The 23,089-nt window shown below is 50.9% G+C and overlaps 1 protein-coding gene and 1 long non-coding RNA gene across 6 annotated transcripts; one reads left to right on the forward strand and one right to left on the reverse strand.

Moving 5' to 3' along the window:
• Positions 1-746: 746 nt before the first annotated feature.
• On the reverse strand, positions 747-15,819 carry PARK7 (Parkinsonism associated deglycase). 5 transcript variants are annotated; one of them, XM_084788221.1, is made up of 7 exons: positions 15,663-15,819; positions 9,502-9,607; positions 8,214-8,315; positions 8,067-8,126; positions 7,246-7,315; positions 4,785-4,871; positions 747-1,085 (listed from the first exon to the last, which is right to left on the reverse strand). In XM_084788221.1, exons 2-7 carry the CDS (start codon positions 9,589-9,591, stop codon positions 925-927), a joined length of 570 nt encoding a protein of 189 aa, XP_084644347.1. In that variant the 5' UTR covers positions 9,592-9,607; positions 15,663-15,819; the 3' UTR covers positions 747-924. The 5 variants fall into 5 exon arrangements, with proteins under 5 accessions (XP_084644347.1, XP_084644346.1, XP_084644345.1 ...); XM_084788220.1 differs by lacking the exon at positions 15,663-15,819 and adding an exon at positions 10,742-10,851; XM_084788219.1 differs by lacking the exon at positions 15,663-15,819 and adding an exon at positions 10,659-10,814.
• An 839-nt stretch (positions 15,820-16,658) lies between these two features.
• LOC311600975 lies at positions 16,659-21,796 on the forward strand. Its single transcript, XR_014780422.1, has 5 exons — positions 16,659-16,860; positions 19,175-19,290; positions 19,430-19,787; positions 20,823-20,911; positions 21,569-21,796. It is a non-coding gene; the product is annotated as an uncharacterized lncRNA (long non-coding RNA).
• Positions 21,797-23,089: the final 1,293 nt, after the last annotated feature.

The raw sequence follows: 23,089 nt of genomic DNA on the forward strand, positions 1-23,089 counted from the left end.
GCTCTTATCGGCCTACTCATCCCCCACTCCCCACCCCCACCCCCCTCACCCCCCCCCCACCCCCGCCGCCATCTCACCACTTACCAAAGCCTCCGGTTCTTTCTCCCTCAGCAGTCTCTATATTATTTTTGCTAGTGTTTACCAAAACCTGCATTAATTCCCAGCACTTGAGAGGCAGAGGCAGGTTATCTCTGTTGAGTTTCAGGCCAGCCTGGGCTACACAGTGAAACCCTGTCTCAACACAACAGTGCAGGTTCCAGCCTTACTTTCTAGACCAGGGGTTGCCAAGTACACGCTGAGGGCTGCAGTGTTTTCTTCAGTGATGAGATGGCTGCCAGGCTCCATCCTTGTTTCCTCTTAGCCACCCAGCAGAGAAAGAGAGTACCCAGGTTGGGCCCTGCCTACTGACTGGCCTAGCCTGGGCTATGAGGTCAGGGCAGATGAGGCTCATCTCCAGAATGTTTACCCCTAAATGGGAGCCCTGTGCTTTCATCTCACCCAAGAGGTGACACAGGAGCCCCAGGAAGCTCCCTATCGCCAGAGGATCTCTCCACAGTGGAAGAGGGCTGACATAAGTAACAGCCTGTGAGGAAAGGGCACTAGGGATGGGAGAAAGCCTGACGGCCACAGTGGTTTCCTCCCAGCTGGGGAAGCGGTTCTTCAGCTCCAGCTTGTAACTGTACCAACAGCGACCACCTGAGGATGCAGCCCATAACATCACAAAGGAAGCGAGACACAAAAGCAGCTTTCAGGAGCTTAGTAAACCATTTATTCTACAGCAAGGTTCAGAAATGTACAGACCAGGCTTCAGGGTGAGACCCCCGTGCAGCGGCTACTTCACGTGCTACTGTGGGTGGTTCGCGGCTCCTGGACACATGGGGGGCTCCCAAAGGCTGCCTCAACCTTGGGGTCCAGGGTTAGGCTCTAGTCTTTGAGCACAAGTGGGGCCTTCACTTGGTCGGCCACATCCTTGCCGCTGAGTGCCTCCACGATGGCGAGGGCAAACTCGAAGCTCGTCCCAGGCCCTCGGCTGGTGAGGATCTGGCCGTCCCGCTCCACGCGGCTCTCTGAGTAGCTGTAGTGACCTACAGGGAGTAGACACAGCTGCTCTGGGCGACACTGGCTAGACAGCAGCCTTCTATAAACTGCTGCTGCCATTTCTAGTCCTTCCCCCCCCCCCACCAAGGCTGGGTTTCTCTGTGTAGCCTTGGCTGTCCTGGCCTCGAACTCACAGAGATCCCCCTGCCTCTGCCTCTATTTCTAGTCATAAGTGAGTAAATGAAACACAAGGCTGCATGCTGCAGCTAGTCACCTAGGTCTGGCTCCTAAGCCCTCCAGGCTACCAAAGCCCTCTGGTAAAGCAACTGCAAAGGTGGGTGGAAAGAGCCAATGGCACAAGCGGGAGAGAGAACTGAGGGGCACGCATGATCAATTCCCCACTTTGCATTTTGTGGCAGGGACTCAGCATCAGGCCAGGCCAGAGCAGAGGTGGTGGCAGTGATGCCGACAGAAACTGCAGCCTCAGACCAGACACACGCACAGCTGGGAGGCAGAGACCAGCACCACAGACACTCTTCCTCTGCCTGCCTCCTGGACCCTGAGCATCCTAAAAAATGTAGGGTACCTCCACAAGGACCCCCAGCTCTCTCCCACCACTCTGTCTCTGCGACAACAGGACCCCCCTGCCTCTGGGGCTTCCTTACACATCTCTAACCCTCACCCTACAAGCCAGAGGTTTCTTTGGTCAGCCTTGATGTGTTTCCAGCTGGGGCCTGCTGCCTGTCACAGCACCTCCTCATCCCCTCCAGCACCGCCACCAGCTGTCAACTTTGCTCTCTTGTTATCATCTGCTAGTCAGAGTGCCTGGGCTGCCTCTGCTTTATGTCTGCCCAGAACACTAAAGCAGGTTTCAGGCCAGGGTGGAAGTTCCTGACTCGGTTCCCCTCGGCAGTCTACCCACTGATGACAGAGGGCTCTGTCTCCCTCAGCACCAAGGGCACAGCTGGAGAGGACCCCATGCTCTCAGGCACCCATGGGACCCTCTGCCCAGGCTACCTGGGCTCTCACCTTGGCACAGAGGCCGTGAGAGGAGGGGAAGGGTTGGGACAGAACCTCAGTGAACACATGGATTTACGTCAAGGGCAGCCAGGGCGTGGGAGGGCCTGCAGGAGCAGGTGTGCAGGGGCTCATGCTGGCAGGGGTGGCCCTGGGTCTCCTCATCCAGCAGCAGCCCCACACCAAGTGCCTGGGCATAGCTTCACAGCTCCCACTTCTATCAGAGATGCGCTCAGAGCAGCCAGAGCTCATCGAGCGCCTCAGGAGGAGCTTGCCACTCCCTCTGCTAACTTCCCGTTTACATGATGGTAAAGAAAATGGACACCTTCACTTGAAGGGATGTTCCGGCTCACAGAGCCCTACCTTCTGATGCTAAACCAGGACATTTTAAATGGTAAACTGGAAACCCTGCTTTGGCCTAAGCAGGACAATTTGAAACTTGTCAGCGGCCCCCACCTAGTGGCCACAGTGAGGAACAGCCTCACAAAGTGCACTGTTACAGCCGGGCAGCTGTGGAGCCTGGGAAAACAAGGCCGGCTGGGACTGTGAGTAGAGGATAAATTTGCAGACCTGGTAAAAGCTCTTCAGAGAAAAGGCAAGTGGGGAGGCAGAGCACAGGCAGCAACCGAAGGCTGCCACCTGTGTGCACACAAAGCCACTCACTGCTTATGCCTTGGTGTGATAACTGAGGACACTGGTTACCATAGAGACCTGAAACCCAGAGAGCCCTAAATCCTTGTTACTTGGTCCATCAAGAGGGAGCAGTCAGTCTCTGGGCACAGTGGCCCTGGGATCCAGTCCCTGCCTGGTCTGCCCTGCAGAGCGGCCTGACCTCTCTGAGCCTGGCTGTAGCAGGAGTGGCACACACAGCCCTGAGCAGCCATCGCCGTAGGCAGGGAAGGGGAAGCCCTTCCTCCCAGGGGGAACATCCCCACTGGTTTACCAAGTGTCACTGAGCCCAGCATACAGTCTCACCTAGGACAGTCACGTGGAGGATGGCTTCAGTCCTCCCAGAATGCTTTCAAGGGGCACAAGGGCCTAAAAACAGGGCTTCCTGGCCGCATGCTTAGCCGTGACATATGGGTGGGGGAGCCTTGCACTACAGAAAGGGGGAAGGGAGGGGAGGGGAAAGCTCTGGGCAGCTGGCCTTTGAGCCTCAGTGTTCTGGTGCAGGCAGCAGGCAGACGCCACATGCCTTGCCACGGAGCTGGGGCACTGTGTAAGTTCTGAGGCCCCACTATGTGCGCTCAGCAGCCATGCTTCGGAAGCTCAGGTGACACGGGAACAGCTCTTCTTGCATTGTCCCCACAGCACAGGTCTCAGTTCCTGACAGTTTCCACCCTGACCTCACTTCATAGATTAATACAGACTCAGCTCCTGTATGTACAACACCCAAGAGCCAGCGCCTGAGGGTCACCCTGTTAACTGGGATAAAGTGACAGGCTCTCAGGGAAACACAGCACTTGTGCTAAGAACACGCACCAGTGTTCACGAGAGCAACCCCGTGTGGACATAGGCCAGAGGAGCCGCAGTCAGTGCCCAGCACTCATGGCAGGCAGCTCACAACTGCTCCAGGAGATGCAACAATCTCCTCTGGTTTCTGTGACACGCACGCACGCACGCACGCACGCACGCACACACACAAATTTAAAAAGGAAACAGTGGCTTAAAGAAGTTCCTGTACAGCCTGGGTACACACAGGAGAAGCAGCAGAAACCAACCACAGTCCACATCCAGGAGCTAAAGACTCACAAGACACAGCCAATCCCAAGTAACAGTGAGGTGGGCTTGTGCGAGCTAAAAGGCAAAGACAGGCTGAGTGAGGCTGAGGCAGGAGGATGGCTTCCATCCCGGTCAAAGCTACCTGTGCAACACAGTGAGGTCCAATCTCAAAGCCAAAAGCAGGCTGCAGAAAAATCCAACCAGATCTCATCTAGTAATAAATATTAACAAAAGGATGCAGGGACTATTTAGTTATGTAAGACACTTCACAGGGGGTGGGGGAGGGGGGTGGCCGGGGTGGGAAGCACCTAGCCTTACTCCACCCCTCCTACCCCGTCTGCATGCTTCACCATGAAGAGAAATTGCTGTTATAAATTTAATAAAAGTCAAACCTAGCTGACACTTAGACCAGAAACCCGGTGTGGAAGAAGCTGGGTCTGCCACTTAAGACGTTCCCTGAAGGCCTCTTGGGGGCTTTGTTTGTTTGTTTGTTTGGTTGGTTGGTTGGTTTTGGTTTTGGTTTTTTGAGACAAGGTTTCTCTGTGTAGCTTTGTCTGTCCTGGACTTACTGGGCAGACTAGAGTGCTAGGATTACAAGCGTGTGCCACTGTGGCCAGCCCCTGAAGGTCTCTTTACTGTGGACTGTGGGTGAAAGGACATTTGTTGAAACTGCCATGAGGGTTTAAACTGCACCCTTGGGCTGCTTGCAAGGCACTCGGTAAAAACACTAATTAAACTAGCGTTTCATAACCCTTCCCAGCTTGACAGTCAGGGATCCGGTGCCCCCGCACGCTGAGACTGGCAAGCTCCTCTGTGGCAGCCTGTTCGAGTTCCAGTTGAGAAACACGTGCAAAGGAAACAGGGCCACCACACCATGGAAGGGAATCCCTCTGCACTGCGTTACCTCATGGCCACCCCCTGCACGCACGCACGCACGCACGCGCACAGACACAAACACACACGCTCGTCTAAGATTTTGCTACACAGGAAAGCCCCAGCATACTTACTGCCATTCATCATTTTGTCCTTAGCCAGTGGGTGTGTTGTGACCTTGCTTCCAAAGCCTATTTCATGAGCCAAGAGAGCCGTAGGACCTAGGAATAAGACGAATAAAAAGATGAGAGTGCAAGCAGGAAACCTGCGCTTTAACCCCTGAAGCACACAGCCATTACTTACTACTGCCATTATTTCCTGAGACTCTGGCACTGGAAACTGCAAGCTCAAGGCAGCTGACAGGCCCCTTCCTACAGCGCCACCTGGTGGGCACTTGAAGCCACCGGGCACTCCTTGAGTACCCTGCCAGCTTCCTTGCTTCTCCTTCCCAGGGAAGGCTCCCTGCCAATCACTTCCTTTTTTTACCCAGCAGCATGGGTGGCACCAACAGTTGAGTTCAAACACAGTATGCGATTCCTGGTTGCAACAGCACAAGACCACCTTGACCTCTTGCTGACTGAAGCAGGGTCTCTTTCGTCACAGTGGTCTGTCCCCTGCCTCAGCCACCCTGGCTTTCTCTGTCCATTATTCCAAGATGGTGGCCCAGGACAGCACACTGCTAATACTGTTCCCTTTTTTGAGTGCTGACTTGATTCAGAGGAAGGCCCGGGCATTCAGGCCTGCCTCAGCTCAAGCGAGTGCGCCAGCTACGGCTGGTAACCTTCTACTCAGTGATGCGGAAGAAGATGACACAGGAGTTTACTCAGCAAGGTCTACAGAACAGGCCCAGGCACACCCTGGGGAGGCTGTCTCCTAGATCAGCGGACACCAGTCCACCTATGTCTCCCTCCCTACCAGAGATAGTACAAGGCTGCAGGGGTTGTAAAACCATCAACCACCAGGAATCCCTGGGTCTCAGCACAGCAGGAAGTCAGAGCTGGGCGAGCCTAGGACGAGATGTCCTAGAACACCAATGCTTGGGTGTTCTCACCGGGCCTCTGATGTGTTCTCAAGCATGCAATCCTGGGATCTCTGAATTTCTCTGTGGGTGATGCCCATCCCTCTGTCATGTCAGGGATTAAGAATGGTTTTGCCAGCCAGGCATGGTGGCACACGCCTTTAATCCCAGCACCCAGGGAGGCGGAGGCAGGCAGATCTCTCTAAGTTTGAGGCCAGCCTGGTCTACAAATCGAGTCCAGGACAGCCAAGGCCGCACATAGAAACTCTGTCTCGAAAAAAAAACAAAACAACCCAAACCAAGCAAAAACCCAAAAAGAACAACAAAAGAATGTTTTGCCTGTCCGTCTCTGCTGGAATGGAACCGGGCCTTCCTGTGTGCTCAGTATGTGCTCTACAACTGAGCTGTGCTCTCAGTCCCAAACTGGGCACTTTCAGAACTTTCCCCCACTTCTGCCCTCCACCTCTCTTTTCTTCTTTGGAGAGAGGCTCTCGATATGTAGCTTTGGGTGGTCTTGAACTCACGATGCGCCTACTTCTACCTCCCCTGTGCTGGAATTACAGGCGGGTCTTGCAGCCAGCCCCAAACAAGGACAATCTGAAAACAGGAGACTAGCACAATGCCTTGCCTGAAGGATGACTTCAACAGTCTCATGTCATTCCTAAGCAAAGGACAGAAACGATCACAGATGTCTCCGCAGTGTCTGCTTTGTCCCTTGGAGGAAGCCAGGGGACCAGAGCTAGGACAGAGTCCCTCGGTCCCTGAACAAAACCACCCATCCCTCAGTCACTGACTTGCTTGTCCTGTGACACACTTCAAAGGCGTCTGACAAGGAAGACAACGACAAAAGTCGCTCTGATGCCAGGTGCCAGGACATCACCTGATATTAAAGCAGCAGGAACGGACTTGGAGTTTAAATGGCAGCCGACAAATGACTACAGTTTCAAGGCTCAGGACACATGAGACATCAAAAGACCTCATTTGAGAGGCTGGAGAGATGGCTCAGAGGTTAAGAGCACTGGCTGTTCTTCCGGAGGTCCTGAGTTCAATTCCCAGCAACCACATGGTGGCTCACAACCATCTATAATAAGATCTGGTGCCCTCTTCTGGTCTGCTGACTCACATGCAGGCAGAATACTGTATAATAATAAATAAATAAATAAATATTTTTTAAAAAAGACCTCATTTGAAGCCATGGGTGCTCAAGAGCACTCAAGCAAAGACTCTGCAAGCACCCAGAGGCAGGCGAGCCCCGGGTAAAGCTGTGGAGTTCACGCCGGTCAGATTCCTGCTGACTCTCCTGGCAGGGCTAATCGCTGGCACTCAGATGTGCTAGAACAAGCTGTTTGCTGGATTCCAAAGGCCTTGTATTCCCCGAGGTCAACCAAACAGGGAAAACCCTGAGTATCACAGACTGGAGACCCAGGGCACAGAGAGACAGAAAACTCAACAATTGGCTCAGTGCTGCAACGATACAACCTCGTGCTACGCAAGCGAAACACCAGGGTGGGTGGCTCCTGCTTCACGAAGTCGAGCGGTGAGCAGTCAGGCGGGGCATGCTCCACACTCACACTCACCCGCACAGATGGCAGCTATGAGGCCCTTCCTGCTCTCCTGCTCCCTCAGGATGTCCTTCACCACAGGCGACTAGAGAGAGAACCCAAACAGCCAGTCACCACAGGGAGAGCTGGGACAGCCACACACAGCTTAGCTTGCTTCTAGCTGTTTCCAGAAAGCACTCTAGTCAGTAAATACAAAAGTGACCAGGTTCCCGACATGTCTGTATTCTCAAGCCCAATCAACGGCATTTACCCCAAGAGAAAGGCCCACACTAAAGAAGAGTAGGAAACAGCAACGTCACCTGGGCACATAACCCTGTCCTGGGCTCCAGCAGAGGCAGAAGTGAGAGGACACAGTGTTCAGCAGTTTTGGATGGCAGAGAGGGGAAAAAACCCCAGCACGACCAGTCCACTGCCTGCTCAGCCCACACCATAGCCCAGCCCCCACCTTCCCTGTGTGAGTCTTCACACAGGGCTTGAATGGCGGCTGCCTCAGAGGACATCGTGTATTCACATTGCTGCCTCTGGTCCTGCAGCTGCTCTTGACCTGATGGCAGAGCAGGCAGCATCTTGAGGCTTAGCTCACTCAGGTGCTGCAGCCGCTGGGAAGTTAGCAGCCTCAGCTGCTACAGTCTACACTCACTAAGCCTGCTTGCAGCAGCTGCTCGGCTGACTCAGTAAATGATCTCAGAGTGGGGCTCCGCCATGTCAGACGGCACGAGGCTACCTTCTGCTGTTTCTCCTGTCTCTCTAGCACACCATGGCAAACAGACCAAAGCAGAAGCAAGACTTTCTTCACCGGCCCTTCACTAAGGCGCGACTTGAGCAGTTTTTTTTACCTCAGATAAATTCTGTGCCCCCAGATTTCCTCCTGGGAGAACCACCACGTCGTACGGCCCCTGTGGGTGGGGAAATAAAAGGGAACATCTCGTTTCTACTGTGTCAAGTGGCAGCAAGAAGGGAAAGTGCACATATGCGAGACAAACCTGCTTTCTTGCATCCTCAAGACTGGCATCGGGACAGATCATGACATCACGGCTACACTGCACGGGCTCTTTCCCAGCCAGGCCTGCAACGGTGACTTTAATCTAGAGAAAGAGAAGGCGTTCAAGAACATGAAAATACGGGCACAAGGCAGTACTGACACCCACCCTGTGGTTTCTAAGTAACCTGTCAAGGAACACCACAAGACGGAGGCCAGGTGATGGCCAAATGCACTTAATGCCTGCTCTCTGGTGTGCACAGGGCAATTGGATTTGCAGCTGAGCTGCTACCCTAGCTCTGGCTGGCCAGAAGAGCCTTGACTCCACAAGTGCTGAGTCTGGAGACAAATCACAGGGGCATCCCACTAACCACCCACCTTTCAAGACACTGTTGCCATTAAACCTCATGGTCCCTTCCTAAAGCAGAAGTGCAAGTCAAACGATTAAACAGCACTTTATCCTGCAAAACATTTAGTAGGTGGCATTGCCAGTAGCTGGTGCCTGAACCCCAGGGGTTTCCCCACAGTGCTGGGGGACTACAGGTTAGCTCACTGGGGACAACTTGTCAAAATCTAGGGATGCTGTCCCACAGTCCTGGCCCAGAGATCCTACTTTTAGGTGCAGAGCCTGAAAAACTGTCCTCAAATTTACAAACATAAACCCCACGGAAGAGTATTTATTCAGAGGGTGGAGAGATGGCTGAGTGGTTAAGAGCACCTGGGTTTGGTTCCCGGCGCCCACACGGCAGCTCGCAACCACCTTGTAACTCCAGTTCCTGGGGACTGGGCAACTTCTTCCGGCGTCTTTGGGTACCAGGCCCTCAGGTAGTGCACAGGCACACATGCAAGGAAACACACACACACACACACACACACACACACACACAGCTACTGTGGAGGGGAGAGGAGTAGTTTCCACAGAGTAGGCCTGTGCAGCAAAATGAAATAAAGAATGAGCTTCATTTTGGGGAGCTGAGTCCTGCGCAAACTGGAAATAAGCAGTGTCTGTGCCTGGGTTTGTGAGACGAGGCAGGGACAGCTAACTCTTCAGCACTGTTGTCAGGTTCGTATAAGTAAATGCTGAGGGTGACCCTGGCAAGCAGGCGTGCACTGCACACTCCCTGTGTTACGTACACAGAGAGAACGAGGAGCCCAGGCTAACCCCTGAGAGGGCGCACATCCGGTGACCTCACATCTGCACCACAGGATGCAGGCTCACACACAGTAAACAAGTGCACGGACTTAGAGTCTCCTCAGGTTACACCAGGAGGGCTAGCCATGGCGGAACTCACCCCAGCGCGCCGCATGACATCCACAGGAATCACGGTCTCCATCTCCTCTGCTCCTTTGGCCAGGATGACCAGCGCTCTTTTGGAAGCCATTGCTGTTTCTTAAAGGCTTAAGAAGAGAAAGGCAAAATTCTTCAAACAGCTGCCTCTGTAACAACCACCTGTCCCAACTGAGTAAATATCATTTACGGGACAGGATGGGTATATGAAAGCGAGCACCTTAGGGTAATGCGTGCAAGCGTCTCAGCGCTCTAATGCGGGGTGCGCACTGGGGGGCTGGAGAGATGGGGCTACGGGTAAGAGCACGGGACCAAGGTTTAGTTCCCAGCACCCACAGGGCAGCTCCCAGCTGTCCGCAACTCCAGTTGGAGGGGCCTCTCCTGGCCTCCACTGCCACTGCACACACACACACACACAATCTATATATGTATGTATATAAATCTATATTTGCTGGCAGAACACTCATGCAAAAATAAATCTAAAAACAATCAGGGATTGCTAACATGTGTTAGTATTTCCCTTATTGTGCTTAAATCCAGTTTCTACCAAAGCAGGTCACGCTGTGGAGAGGTGCACTTAAACTACGATTAAAAAGACCACCAACAAAGTCGGACCTTGGTGCAGGCTATCTCTGTGAGTTTGAGGCCAGCCTTGTCTACTACAAAGTGAGTGCAGGACAGCCAAGGCTACACAGAAAAACCCTGTCTCAAAAACAAAACCAACCAAAACCGTGAATTTCACGGGTAAAAAAACCAAATACACTGTTTGGAAACCTGTAAATTTTGAAGGTGTTTGGTTTTTTTTTCCCCCATAAACTGTGCTAAAATTTCAGGACCAGGTTGGGGGAGATGAACGGTGCTAACCACACTATTAACGATTAAGAAAGATGGAAATTCCCCTTATGAGTCTAACCCTGCCAGACTGCTCTGCACCGCGGCCAGGAGCAGCCAGTGCCCACTCTGAAGCACTTTTCGTGTGTTTTCCCCGCACACCTCCTATGCATCAGAACTTTAAGTCAAGCCCTTCCAGTAACCCAGAGGGTGCTGGGCAGAGGTCTGGCCCGACATGCACCGCGGCCGCCGCCCCGAGCCCTCCCGGCCGGGACCCTCCCCGGGAAGCGGGGGGACCACAACCTGGCCTCTGTGGCCCAGGGCGCTGGCCTGCACCCTCGCCTCCTCCACCCACGCGAAGCCTCAGCCAATGCCGCCGCAACCCCGTACTGGGCCCAGTCGCACAGACTCACAGGCAGCAAGCATGCGCACCACCCGCGCTGAGGCTGAGCACACTCCTCTCGCTTCCGCCTCGGTGTGCGTCACGTCCGGTCGGGCCCATTCCCGAGGCTGATTGGGGCACGGAGGATACTATGGCTACGCGGACCGCATGCACCTCCCTCCAGCCTATGGTAGCGTCCCCACTGCCGGAGCCAGCTGTCTGTGACCCTCAGTCCCACCGCGGTACTGAAGAAGAGGAGGCCGGAGAATGGCTGCGAGTTCGAAGCCGGGCTGGGCTAGGTCATCAACGGGCCCTCCCTCTCTACTCCAGCGCTCCCAGTGCAGGAAAAAGAGAAGTGAAAATAAAAGCCCGGCATAGTGGTCCACACTTGTCATCTGCGGACGATGTCCTTCGTCTCGTTTCTCGTGGGCTGTTTCCCTTTCTTGCCCCTTACTGTGACAAGCCCATTTTTCCGCCCCTGGCCCTGCTAGTACTCCCAGGCCATCCCAGGCCTGGTCACCCTGTACCCTAGGTCACACGTAGTCGCCCTGTGAGTTTTGCTTTTTCACCATAGTGTTTTCTAAATGCCTGGCTGGGGGGCTGGAGAAGCAAGCCAAGGTTTTAAGAGCTTGCTGTTTTTACAGAACAGGGTTTGGTTCCCAGCGTTCAGCACTGCCTCTAACTACAGGTCCAGGGGACCCAATGCCCTCTTCTGGCCTCGACGGGCACTGCGCTCATATGCACATTCGCATAATAATTAAAAGCCCTGCTGCACTCTCGGGTTAGAGCTATGCTGACATCTCCAATACTTTAAGCTACTTAGATGGGGCTGGAGAGATGGCTCAGTGGTTAAGGGCACTGTCTGCTCTTCCAGAGGTCCTGAGTTCAACTCCCAGCAACCACATGGTGGCTCACAGCCATCTGTAATGAGATCTGCTGCCCTCTTCTGCCCTGCAGGCCTAATGCAGGCAGAGAGCATTGTATGTAAATAAATACAATCATTTAGGTGATCTAATTTTATTTCAGCCCTCTCACTGCCCCTTTCCTAGGTTTTTAATAAATATCTTTACCAGCTTAAAGGAGGGAGACTCATCTGCTACAATAATTTGTATTGGTTCTGAGAGGGGGCAGAGATAGGTAAAAGGTTGTTTATTATTATCATTATCATTATTATTATTATTATTATTATCATTATTATTATTATTATTATTATTATTATTATTATTATTATTATACTAAAAAGAGGAATTGTGTAGGAATGCCTTGAGTGGATGTAACAACTGTCAATAAAGCACTGTTTAGCCAATAAGCTGAGCAAGACAGGAAGTGGAAGGTGGGACTTCCTGGATAGGGGGTGGAGCCAAGTTTGACAGTTGAGAGGGAGAAGGAAAGCAGTTTACGGTTGAAGAGGCAGGGGGAGAGAAGTGGGCCCGAGGATCAAATTGGCAAGTGCTTGGAATATATGTATGTTGTGAGGTTTAGAGTAGTTTGTTTTAATTTAGATTAGTAGTAAATTAGAATCAGTTTAGATTCTGCCCGGCATAGTGCTGGCAGCCTTAAAGAACGTTTCAGACTCTGTGTCAGTTATTGGAAGCCAATAGGCTGAACCGATACAATTTATTGCAACACTCATCCTCACTTGGTCCTATCTGTACCCACTGCAGAGAAGCGCCAGCTCAGTTGGCACCACTTAGTACTTTACGCAAATCCCAGACAGGATGTGCACTTGCCTCTCTTCCTAACTAGAGATCCAATAACCCGCATACACTGGCTGATCTCCATTACAGATTCATGTTGGAAATATTTTTTTGTTTGTTTGTTTTGTTTTTTGAGACAGGGTCTCTCTGTGTAGCCTTGGTTGGCCTGGACTCACTTTGTAGACCAGGCTGGCCTCGAACTCACAGAGATCCACCTACCTCTGCCTCCCGAGTGCTGGGATTAAAGGCGTGCGCCACCACGCCCGGCTTAGGCCCTGGAAATTTTACAAAGTGGATATTCTTACAATGAAAATGGGAGTGGATTTTTAATTTAATTTTTAAATGTTTTAAGTAAGTCATATATGCAACTGTTTTAGGCCTGGCTTCTCACTATCTGGAAAGGGAGAAAGCAGAACCAGCCCCTTCAGCATTAAAGGTGTAGAAACTGGAATAACAGAAAGAAGACAAAGGCACCTTGACCTATGTGTTCTTCAAGATCCACAGAGAGTGCTGGGCTTGGTGGCTTGTGCCTGGAATCCCATGTACTTTGTATAAAGAATGAAATTTACCTCTAGGTGGACACATGCCCTTGTCTCTTCCCATAAGGGTTAATTCAGTGTGGCAGTTGAGGGACTTAGCCAGGGAACATCCCAGTGTCTGGCTCAGAAGAGCAGAAGTGTTTACTTTTCTTCTGATTCTCTTCCTGATGCTAGCAGGAGTCCACGCTTTTAAGCTCCCTGACTAACATTGAGCTTCCTCGCTCTTTTCTAAAGCTCCTGTCTGCACTGTGTGGCTGCTGACCCCTGTCACCATGTAATGACTCATGTCACCATGTGATACCCCATGTCACCGTGTGACGACCCCTGTCACCGTGTGTAGACCCTCACCATGTGACGACCCACATCACCATGTGATGACCCCTGTCACCATGTGATGACCCCTGTCACCATGTGATGATCCATGTCACCATGTGATGACCCCTGTCACCATGTGATGATCCATGTCACCATGTGATGACCCCTGTCACCATGTGACGACCCATCACCATGTGATGATCCATGTCACCATGTGATGACCCACGCTGCCACATGTCCCCTTTCTGCCATCTTATCTTTTCCATTCTCTCACTCTGGGCAGCGTCAAGATGAACAGCTTGCTTGTCCTGGTTTTTCTTTTAAACTCTGCTGCAGTGTCCTCCAGCTACCATCTGAGTCCATTCTTAAATTATGTCAGAAATCAAGAAGGGACCCTGAGCCGGGCATGGTGGCACACGCCTTTAATCCCAGCACTCGGGAGGCAGAGGCAGGTGGATTGCTATGAGTTCAGGCCAGCCTGGACTACAAAGCAAGTCCAGGACAGCCAAGGCTACACAGAGAGACCCTGTCTCAAAAAAAAAAAAAAAAAAAAGGGGGCCCTGATTTCCCCAGGATCATATGATGGCTCCATAGAGAATTCCTAAGACTTGTGGTAACACATCCTTCTTACCTTTTAATTCTTTAATTGGCAGAGAATATGAACCCATTCCTGCATCTCTAGACAGCATCACCTAAAAAGCTGTGTCAGAACACTTCTATAACACGAGTCAGGGCCCTTATTCCAAACTCCAGTAGTGAAAGGAAAAAGAAAAAAAGTAAGGCTCCCTCCTCCCCCCCATCCCAGCAGCAGGCTCAAAAAACTGGTTGTCTTCTGTGGCATGAAACAAAATCAAGAAAAAAGAAATGGTAAGACACAAGGTGAGGTGGGGGTCAATACTCTGTATGCAGCAGGGGCCCCTGGCCTTCAGTCCTTCCTACTCCAGCTTTTAAATTGTCTCCCCTGCCAATGAACTCAAGGGTTAGATTTTTGTTTTTGTTTTTGTTTGTTTTGAGATGGTGTTTCACTTTGTAGCCCTGCCTGGGTTAGATTTTTGTTTTTGTTTTTGTTTGTTTTGAGATGGTGTTTCACTTTGTAGCCCTGCCTGGTCTTGAACTCACCATGTACACAAGGCTAGCCTCACAGAGATCTGCCTGCCTCTGCCTCCCAAGCGCCAGGGTTAAAAGCATGTGCCACATACCCAACTTGATCTCAGTGGCTTTAGCTAGAATACTACTGTTTGCTTTCTCATTGACTTTGGGAGGTGTCTGTCTGTGATGGTTAATGTTGTCAATGTGACGAGATGTATTCATCACAGAAATGAAGAATTATTTAGACTGGGTTGAAGTGGAAAGACCACGGTAAATGTGGGCAGCTTCACTCCATGGCATGGGACTGGGGGTGGAGGGAGTCACTGAACGCACAAACACAAGGCAAACTGAGCACGGGCATTTGTAGACCTAGTGAGTGCCAATGCAGTGCGATCAGATGCCTCAAGCTCCTGCAGCCCTGTCGTCCCTGTGGTGATGGACCACAACCCCTCCAACCGTAAGCCAGAATAAACCCTCCATGCCGTCAATTACTTCTTGCCAGGTATATTTTGTCGCAGCAAGGAGAAAGGTAACTAATTCAGTATTATAATTTTCCTTTTACAGATATGAAGGCTGGGGCAGAGGAGAATAAAAAGACTCTATAAGGTCTTTCAGTCTTGGACAAACTCAGAAATTCTAATGCCAAACTTCACCCTCTGCCCCCCCTACACGCGGCTAACATTAGCTATGAGCGTCAGCAACACTGGTGATAGCGTAAACGTATTTCTCATCCCATATCCATTGAACAAAAGCAGAACTCCGACCATTCAGTAAAATATACTGGTGTAATACTAGTCATGAAGACACGCCTTAGTCAGAACAGCGCCAAGCTGGCCACATACTTTCTCACTCAGCGTTTGACAGCTCATTATACATTGTGGGAGAATGCTAACACTTCTCCCGGGTTTCAAGGAACTGAAGCAATTGCCTTATTTAATCTCATTTCTCACATCAAGGTCATCTGAGCAGACTGTGACTGTGCCATTTGTAGCGGGAAGTTAACGTTTTCATCTCTTTCTTGCTTCCCTGAATGTAAACCGCAGATATTGAGCAGAAGAAAGGCTTTTGGCACATTTACCGAAAATAGAACAATAAAAATTTTTTGGAGGCTGTCTCACATTGAGGCTCAGTCCGGACTAGATCTCGAGCTCACGGCCATCCTCCTGCCTCTGATTCCCGAGTACTAGCGATTAAAAGGCTTGCACCATCACGCCCAGCTGATACTCAGGTTTCCAATATCGCGGAGAACTTCCCCCTAGGTACCCACGAAAGGTCAGGAAGACACGACCAGAGAGAGTGGGAGGGCACCGACCTTTGAGGCCGCGCAGGCGCAAGCGGGAAATTCTGACTCGGACCCGCTTCGCCTCGGCCCGGATGGTGTGAAAAGCTTACTGGTGGTGGACCACCCGGAACGCCTCTCACAGAGCACCGGCCGCCGGAAGAGGGTCTGCAGACCCGGAGAGACGCACGGCTCACTTCCGTCAGCGGCACCGCCGCCGATTGGCTCAACCTAACCGCAGTGGGCGGGCGCGCGAGCTGCTCTTGCAGAACTCATTGCTGCGGGGGTGTCTTTGGGCTTTGGGGTCGGCTCCTGAGGTCCCCGCTCCTCTGGCGTCGGGAGAACTGCGACCTTGTGGACTTCCGGGGGAAGAGGGTGGTTTGAAGGTCTGACCCGCTTGCTGATGGCCGCTACGAGTGGCCTGGCCAGAAAATGACACTGTTTACCTAGTTCTCAGCCCCGAGGTCAGGGCTGTCTTGAGTTGGTGTTTGAAGAAGACACTGCCACGCTCCAAAGCTACCGAGGGATTGTTCTAGTCTTCCGTATTTAGGGTTTTGTAACCGGCCTGGCAGAAATGAAAATATTATAGAGAGACGCTGTATCTCAGTCTATCAGATTGTTAAAAACAATGGGCCCAAAGAAATGGGCCTGCCCCCCAGGAATCTTATGCTAGGGGAAGGAAAAGAAGCCAGCCAGAGGCGGAGCTTGTCTCCCAGTAACCGGTTGTACACATTTCTAACAACTTGTCAGACCACCTTAAAGAAGGAGACTGAAGCCCAGACAGTGAGGGGTCAGTGAAGCAGTTGAACAGAGCTGTGTCCGAACACGCCTCACAAAACAGGAAGGCATCCATGACAGTTTTTACTGTGCTCCGGCTGCCAGGGATATAACTGGACAAATGACAAACGACGCCCCCTTCCCTCCCCCGCCTCCCCCGCTCCCCGCCGCCCCCCCCCCCCCCCGCCACCCGTGGTTATAGAGCAGATTCTGCTCAGTAGGGGAAGATGGACCAGCGCACATAAATACAGTCTTGTGTCACCTGACGATGGAGATGTGTTCTGATAACTGCATTGTTGGTTTTGTGTTGACGTCATAGACATACATGTGCACACTCAGCTTCACCATCCGGGACCACGCTGGTGTGTGCGGTCTGTGTCTATGATATGGATCACATCACTGTGTGTGTGTCTGTGTGTGTTATTCTATGAAGAACAGCAGAGATCAACACTGAGTGAGTGTGTGCATGCACACGTACATTTGTAGCACATTTTTTTCTCAATGAGAAGGAAGCATGATTAAGATTGGTGGCGCACGCCTTTAATCCTAGCACTCGGGAGGCAGAGGCAGGCGGACCGCTGTGAGTTCGAGGCCTGGTCTACAAAGACTAAGATAGTCAAGGCTACACAGAGAAACCCTGTCTGGGGATGGGGGGGTAGAGATTGAGCTGTGAGCGGGGCGTAGTGGCACACACCTTTAATCCCAGCACTAGGGAGGCAGAAGCAGGCGGATCACTGTGAGTTCAAGGCTATCTTGGTCTACAAAGCGAGTCCAGGACAGCTAGGGCTACACAGAGAAACCCTGTCTCGAAAAACAAAAAAAGCAAAAGCAAAAACAAACAAACAAACAAAAGATTGAGTTGTGAGTCACACATCAGGAGGAAGAGCATTTCAAAGCAGAGCTCAGCAACCAACAGGCCAGCCTGTCACAGAGTGTGCTTGGAGCGTTGACAAGCAGGCAAGGAGAACAGTGCTGGTGGCATGCCAAGCAGGCGTGGACTGCCGGGACCAGGTGCAGACACTCTGGCAGTCCATAGATGCTGGATGAAATGAATTTGCTGACTGGAGAAAAACTTGATGCCTCTATTTTTGGTAGTTGGTCAAATAAGCACACACTTTGCCACCAAGTGACACTGGCAGCCCCAGGAAAAGCTTAATGACTCTAATATGAAGCTTAGAGATTGCTTGGGGTTGAATGCAACGTGCGTGCGTGCGTGCGTGCGTGCGTGCGTGCGTGCGAAATAGGTTGCACGGAAGTGCGTGCGTGCGTGTGAAATAGGTTGCACGGAAGTATTTTAGAACTTTCAGTGTGGTGACATTTAACTGGAAAAGACATTTAAGAGAGCAGGAGACGGGCGCCCATGGAGAACTAGAATGATCTGGAGGTACTGCGATTGCCTGTCACCATTTGAAAGCTCAGGGGTGGCTGGGGACATGGCTCAGTGCTTGCTTATAAGCATTAGGATATAAATTTTAGCCCTGATCTCCAAGTAAATGAATAAATAAGCCAAGCATTGTGGCCTGTGCTTGTAATCCCAGTGCCGGGGAGTGGAGAGAAGGGTGCTGGGTGCATGGAGAGGCTGTAAACAGAGGGGGAGGGGTCTACCTCCTGATTGCCTTGTTCTCTTTATCTGAACAACAAAAGTTTAATATAGTTGTCCCAATCTGAACCTGTGAAGTAATCAGAATTTGGGGATTGATTTGGCTAGTCCCATCCCTCTCCTTCCCCCCTCCCCGACCCCAACACACACAACTCTGGATATCACTTGGGGATGATTGTGCTGTGATTGTCACAATTAAGTGTCACTGCAGTACAGAGAATGTATTTCTCCTGAGTGACATTTGACTACTTTCTAAAAGAAGCAGCACGTTTATTTGTTTAATGATTTTTGGTTATATGCTCCTGGTTTGTACCAGGTAAGAATCCTTAGTAAGGGACCATGTTAATCAGGGTGGCCTGTTGGGGGGTTGTTTTTGTTTGTTTGTTTGTTTGGTTGGTTGGTTGGTTGGTTTTTTTGAGACAGGGTTTCTCTGTGTAGCCTTGGCTGTCTTGGACTCACTTTGTAGACCAGGCTGGCCTCGAATGCACAGCGATCTGACTGCCTCTGCCTCCTGAGTGCTGGGATTACAGGCGTGCGCCACCACAGCCGGCCATGGGAGTTGTCTTCTTAATTGATGGAAGAAGACCAAGCCTACTTTGGGCAGCACTATTCCCTAGGCAGGGGTCCTCAACCGTATAAAAGGAAAACCTGAGTTCAGCACAGGCAAGCGGGCAGGCAAACATTCATGTGTTCATTTCTCTCTGCTCTTGACTATGGCTATGATGTGGCCAGCTGTCTCAGGCTCACACTGCTGTGAGTCCCTGCTTGGATGGACTGCAATCTGGAGTCCTGACGTAAAATAAGTTTTTCTCCTCTAAGTTTTGTTTTTTGTTTTTGTTTTTAGGTTTTTTCCAAGGCAGGGTTTCTCTGTGTAGTCTTGGCTGTCCTGGACTCCCTTTGTAGACCAGGCTGGCCTCAAACTCACAGCGATCCGCCTGCCTCTGCCTCCCGAGTGCTGGGATTAAAGGTGTGCGCCACCATGCCCGGCTTAATTCAGTATTATTACAGCAACAGAAATGAAACTAAGACAACCACTGAGTCCAAAAGGTGTGTGTGTGTGTGTGTGTGTGTGTGTGTGTGTTCAAGTGCCCACAGAGGCTGGAAGAGGGGTTCAGATCCCTTCAGACTGCAGTTACAAGCAGTTGTAAGATGCCTGACATGCATGCAGGGCTTGGATTCTCTGGAAGACCAGCATGTGCCACGAAGCCATCTCCCCCAGTGAAGATTTTTAAAAGCATGCCTCACGTGTAGTCACAGATGCTGCTTTTGTCATGTTTCTCCAAGGTGGGTTGGACTCTCCATTTCTGGGTAGTCTTTCACGTAGCTGTGGTTTCTGCCTTAGCTCTCAAACCACTGAGTCTGCCGTCTCACTCATGGCTCATGGCTGCTGAGTCAACACACTTTTTTTTTTTTTAATTCACAGGAACAAACCTGCCAACCAGCTCCCCAGTTGGTCACCAGTCTTGCCCCGGGTTCAGGTGGCTTCTGAATGACAAGTCCTGGGCTCCATTCTGCCATCTCCTCTCCTCAACTCTGGCAGGATGGTCCCATTGGAAACCCTGCTCTTTCTAGTGTCAGCCTGCATAGGCCTGAGCCTGGTGCCTTACTGTCTGAGTACTCCTGAACAAATTGCTAACTCCTCACGCCTCAGGCTCCCTTCCTATAGAACTTTGTGGTGTGTCCTTCAGGCTCTGCTTCCCTGCCTGTAGCCGGCAACCAGCAGATCCTGAGAAGGGAGACAGAGCAGGAACGGCTGGGAGTGAAGAGGCCATAGGTGGTGGGTGAGCACAGAGTCTGTTCTTGTATTTAGAGTGGCCAGGGCCATTGCTAATTCTATGTCAGGGGTGTAGGTGATTGCTTCTTGTTTTTTAAGTTGTACTTTTAAGAGTTTGATGTAATGGATGTTTTGGTTTCTATGAAAACTCAGTTTTATTATGTAAATATGTTTTTGTTTTAATCCCAAATCTGAGATTTTAGTTCGGGATTGAGTTTGTCCACAGCTGATAATTGCCTCACATAGGGTCTGGTCTTTGCCAGCTGGTAATGGCCTGTCCCATGTGGGATGGAGAAGGGCGTGGCCTTTGCCAGATACAGTTAGTGTATTTCTGAAGACTCTGATGGGTACAGATATGTGAGCTCAGAGAGAGAGAGAAAGTGTGGTGGTTTGGAGAGGACAGGGAAAGAGAAAAGGTGGTAGCTTGGAGGAGACAGATGGAGAGAAGTCTTTGAGAGAGAGAGAGAGAGAGAGAGAGAGAGAGAGGAAGGCTTCAGTCGAGAGGGAGGCTTCAGTCAACCCTAGATGGAGGAAAGGTCTACTTCCCCTCTTTCCTAACCTTCTTTCTCTCATACCTAGTGTTGGGGTGTTGGAAGGGATTGGGGCGGAGAAGGGAGGTAGAGGGCAGTAAATACCCCAAATAAAATGGAGTTTAAGAACTAGTGGCAGCTGGGCAGTGGTGGCGCACGCCTTTAATCCCAGCACTTGGGAGGCAGAGGCAGGAGGATCGCTGTGAGTTCAAGGCCAACCTGGTCTACAAAGCGAGTCCAGGACAGTCAAGGAGAAACCCTGTCTCAAAAACAAACAAACAAACAAACAAACAAACAGAACTAGCAGCAACAGTTTGATGCATTCTTTCCGTGATTGCTTGGCTCTGGGGATTGTATGGAATCCTGTATCATGGGCAATCTCCCATTGTGAGCAGAAGGTTTGAATTTGGAGCTAGTAAAAGCAGGGCCATTAGCAGTTTTTAATCTTTTGAGGGATGCCCGTGACAGCAAAGGTGGAGAGCATGTGGTGGATTGATTTTTTTTTTTTTTAGCTCTCTCCCATTTGGGCTGTAGCCCATATGAAATGCAAGTACGTTTCAACAGTAACGAAGACATTTTTTTGGCAGCCAAATTGGGGAATGTGAGTGACATCAATTTCCCAGAGGGCACTGGATCTGACACCTGGGGGTTAGCACGCATAGTTTGTAGAGCTAAAGTGGTGATAAGCACAGAAGGAGCTGAGCAATGGAGGCGTGGGGACATTGGTGTGAATTGTGTGCGTGAACGGAATTGGAATTGACCTGCTTGCTCAATAGAGGTGTGAACACTCCTGTAGAGGTGCTCCAATCATTCCCCAGACATCAGGCCTGGCAGGGGTCTGTGAGGTGTGACCTGCTGGATGTGGAGCGGAGGGTGGAGCCACGGACGAGCAGAGGGGACACTGGGTTGGCGCCTAGTTTGGCAAAGGAGCCTGATAACCAGGAAAGTAAATTAACAGCACATGTACTATCTGTTAAAAATATAAAGGGCCCATTGACTTCTTTGAGGGCTAAATAAATAGCATATAGTTCTTTATATTGGGGAGAGAGATGGGGCGACACTCTGAATAGAGTAATGGGGGGTCACCCCATATTATTACCTCAGCTCCCCTCTTTCCTCCACAGTAAATACTGAGGGGCCTTCCTTGATGGATTTCTTTGCAAAGAGCTGGGGTGGGGGTGGGGCAGCCACCACAGCAGAGGTAGGGCAGAAACCCGTCTTTTGTTCGGGTAATGATAATCAATTTGTCTCCAATTAGGCTAATGGCAAAGCAGAAGTGATTTCTGGGTAGCCATTGAACAGTGGAGAGAAAAGGGGGTGACAAGGACATCAGGTTCTTTTCCTAAGGTCTGTAGGGTTTTTTTCTCTGCCATTTCTAACCATTGCAGGGAGTGCATCACCCTTTGTCTTTGTCCGCTGGGGTGTGGAGCCATTTTAGCTGATACAATGCTCCGACTAGGGGAGGGGGACAAGTTAAAAGTAAGAGGCTGTATGGCACCGTGGGATCGTACTTAGTGAGTGCCATATCTTTTAGGGGGGGCATTACTGGCACCTAACGCCTGCTCCACCTCAGAAGAGAGAGCTCAAGGAGCTGCTGTGGGGTGCTGTGGGGTACTGGTGGTGGAGGGAAAGCCAGTCTGGCCAGACTCAAAAGCTTTGGAGGGAGGTGAGAGGTCAGGCTTGAGGGAAGGAAAAGTGGTGTTAAGAGGGTGTGTTGAGGTGAGGAAATTTTCCATTCCCAAGAATGTGGTGGGCAGATATGCTGTACTTCGTGAGAAGCTATTTTAGATCCCAGGGGGGATAGGGAAAGTATTGATCCTTAATTTGGGAGGGAGAGTGGGAGGGAGTCTCCCCACACCAAGATATCATCCAAACAATGACTGACTAATACCTTTGGAAATTTAAACAGCATTGGCTAAGTGCTTTGTGCCTTGTGTTTCCCTTTGATAAGAAGTTTAGTTCTCCTAATTTTTTTTTTCTCCTATGAAGGGACCATTGGTAATGAGTTATTCCCACTATTAGGGGAAAAAATTTCTCCATGAAGGCACCTTTAATATTGAGTTATTTCTGATATAGAGCGAAACAAAAAACATCCAAGCAAAAATCAAGCAAAGAAGCAAGACAATTCTAAATTCTGAGCCAGCCGTGTTATCGCCAGGCGCACCTGCGGTGGCAAAGCCCCACCCACCATTGCTGGAATTTCACCGGTCGCTGCTCCACGCAGGTGGTCCCTTAGCTGAGAGCTGGCAGGGAGCCTGCTGTCAGCGCAGCAAGCTTGGACTTCCAGCTGCCTTACTTTCTTTTTCTTTTCCTCATTTTTGTGTTTGGATTAAGTTTCATGCCACGGGTCTTGAGCAGGGCTCACAGCCCTGTAATTTGGGACTCCTGATGTGATGAGGTGTTATCCCGTAGTATACCTCATATGGACACGAGGCTGCTTGCAAATTTCTGAGAAAACAGCGATAGCCCTAAGGGCTCTTAACTGGTTGTTGTGTAACCAGATTTTTTTTTTTTTCAAGGAAAGATAAAGGTAGGGCTTTACGGCCAACACCCAAGCTCTGCTATTAGGGTCTGGGCAGAGGGGTGGAGACCTACCAATGCCAAGGAGTAGCCTTGGCCAAAAGATGTCAGTTGCCCATTCCCTGTACCCAGCCCCACTCTATGGCATAAACCAAAAGAAAGAGACAGAAGGAAAAAACCCTTGTGATGGGAAGGTGGGATGGGGCGGGCCGGTTGATGTCATGGGGTGGGAGGTGAGGGTGGGGCGTGGGGAGTGTTT

This window comes from Acomys minous (assembly GCF_964271855.1).
Source record: "Acomys minous genome assembly, chromosome: 6".
Lineage (NCBI taxonomy): Eukaryota > Metazoa > Chordata > Mammalia > Rodentia > Muridae > Acomys > Acomys minous.

Coding starts and splice junctions, on each gene's coding strand:
- PARK7 (XM_084788221.1), bottom strand. CDS start 9,591: ATGGCTTCCAAAAGAGCGCTGGTCATCCTGGCCAAAGGAGCAGAGGAG. Junction 4,872..7,245: donor CATAGCTGCCATCTGTGCGG/GTGAGTGTGAGT, acceptor TCTTATTCCTAG/GTCCTACGGCTCTCTTGGCT. Junction 1,086..4,784: donor GGACAAAATGATGAATGGCA/GTAAGTATGCTG, acceptor TACTCCCTGTAG/GTCACTACAGCTACTCAGAG.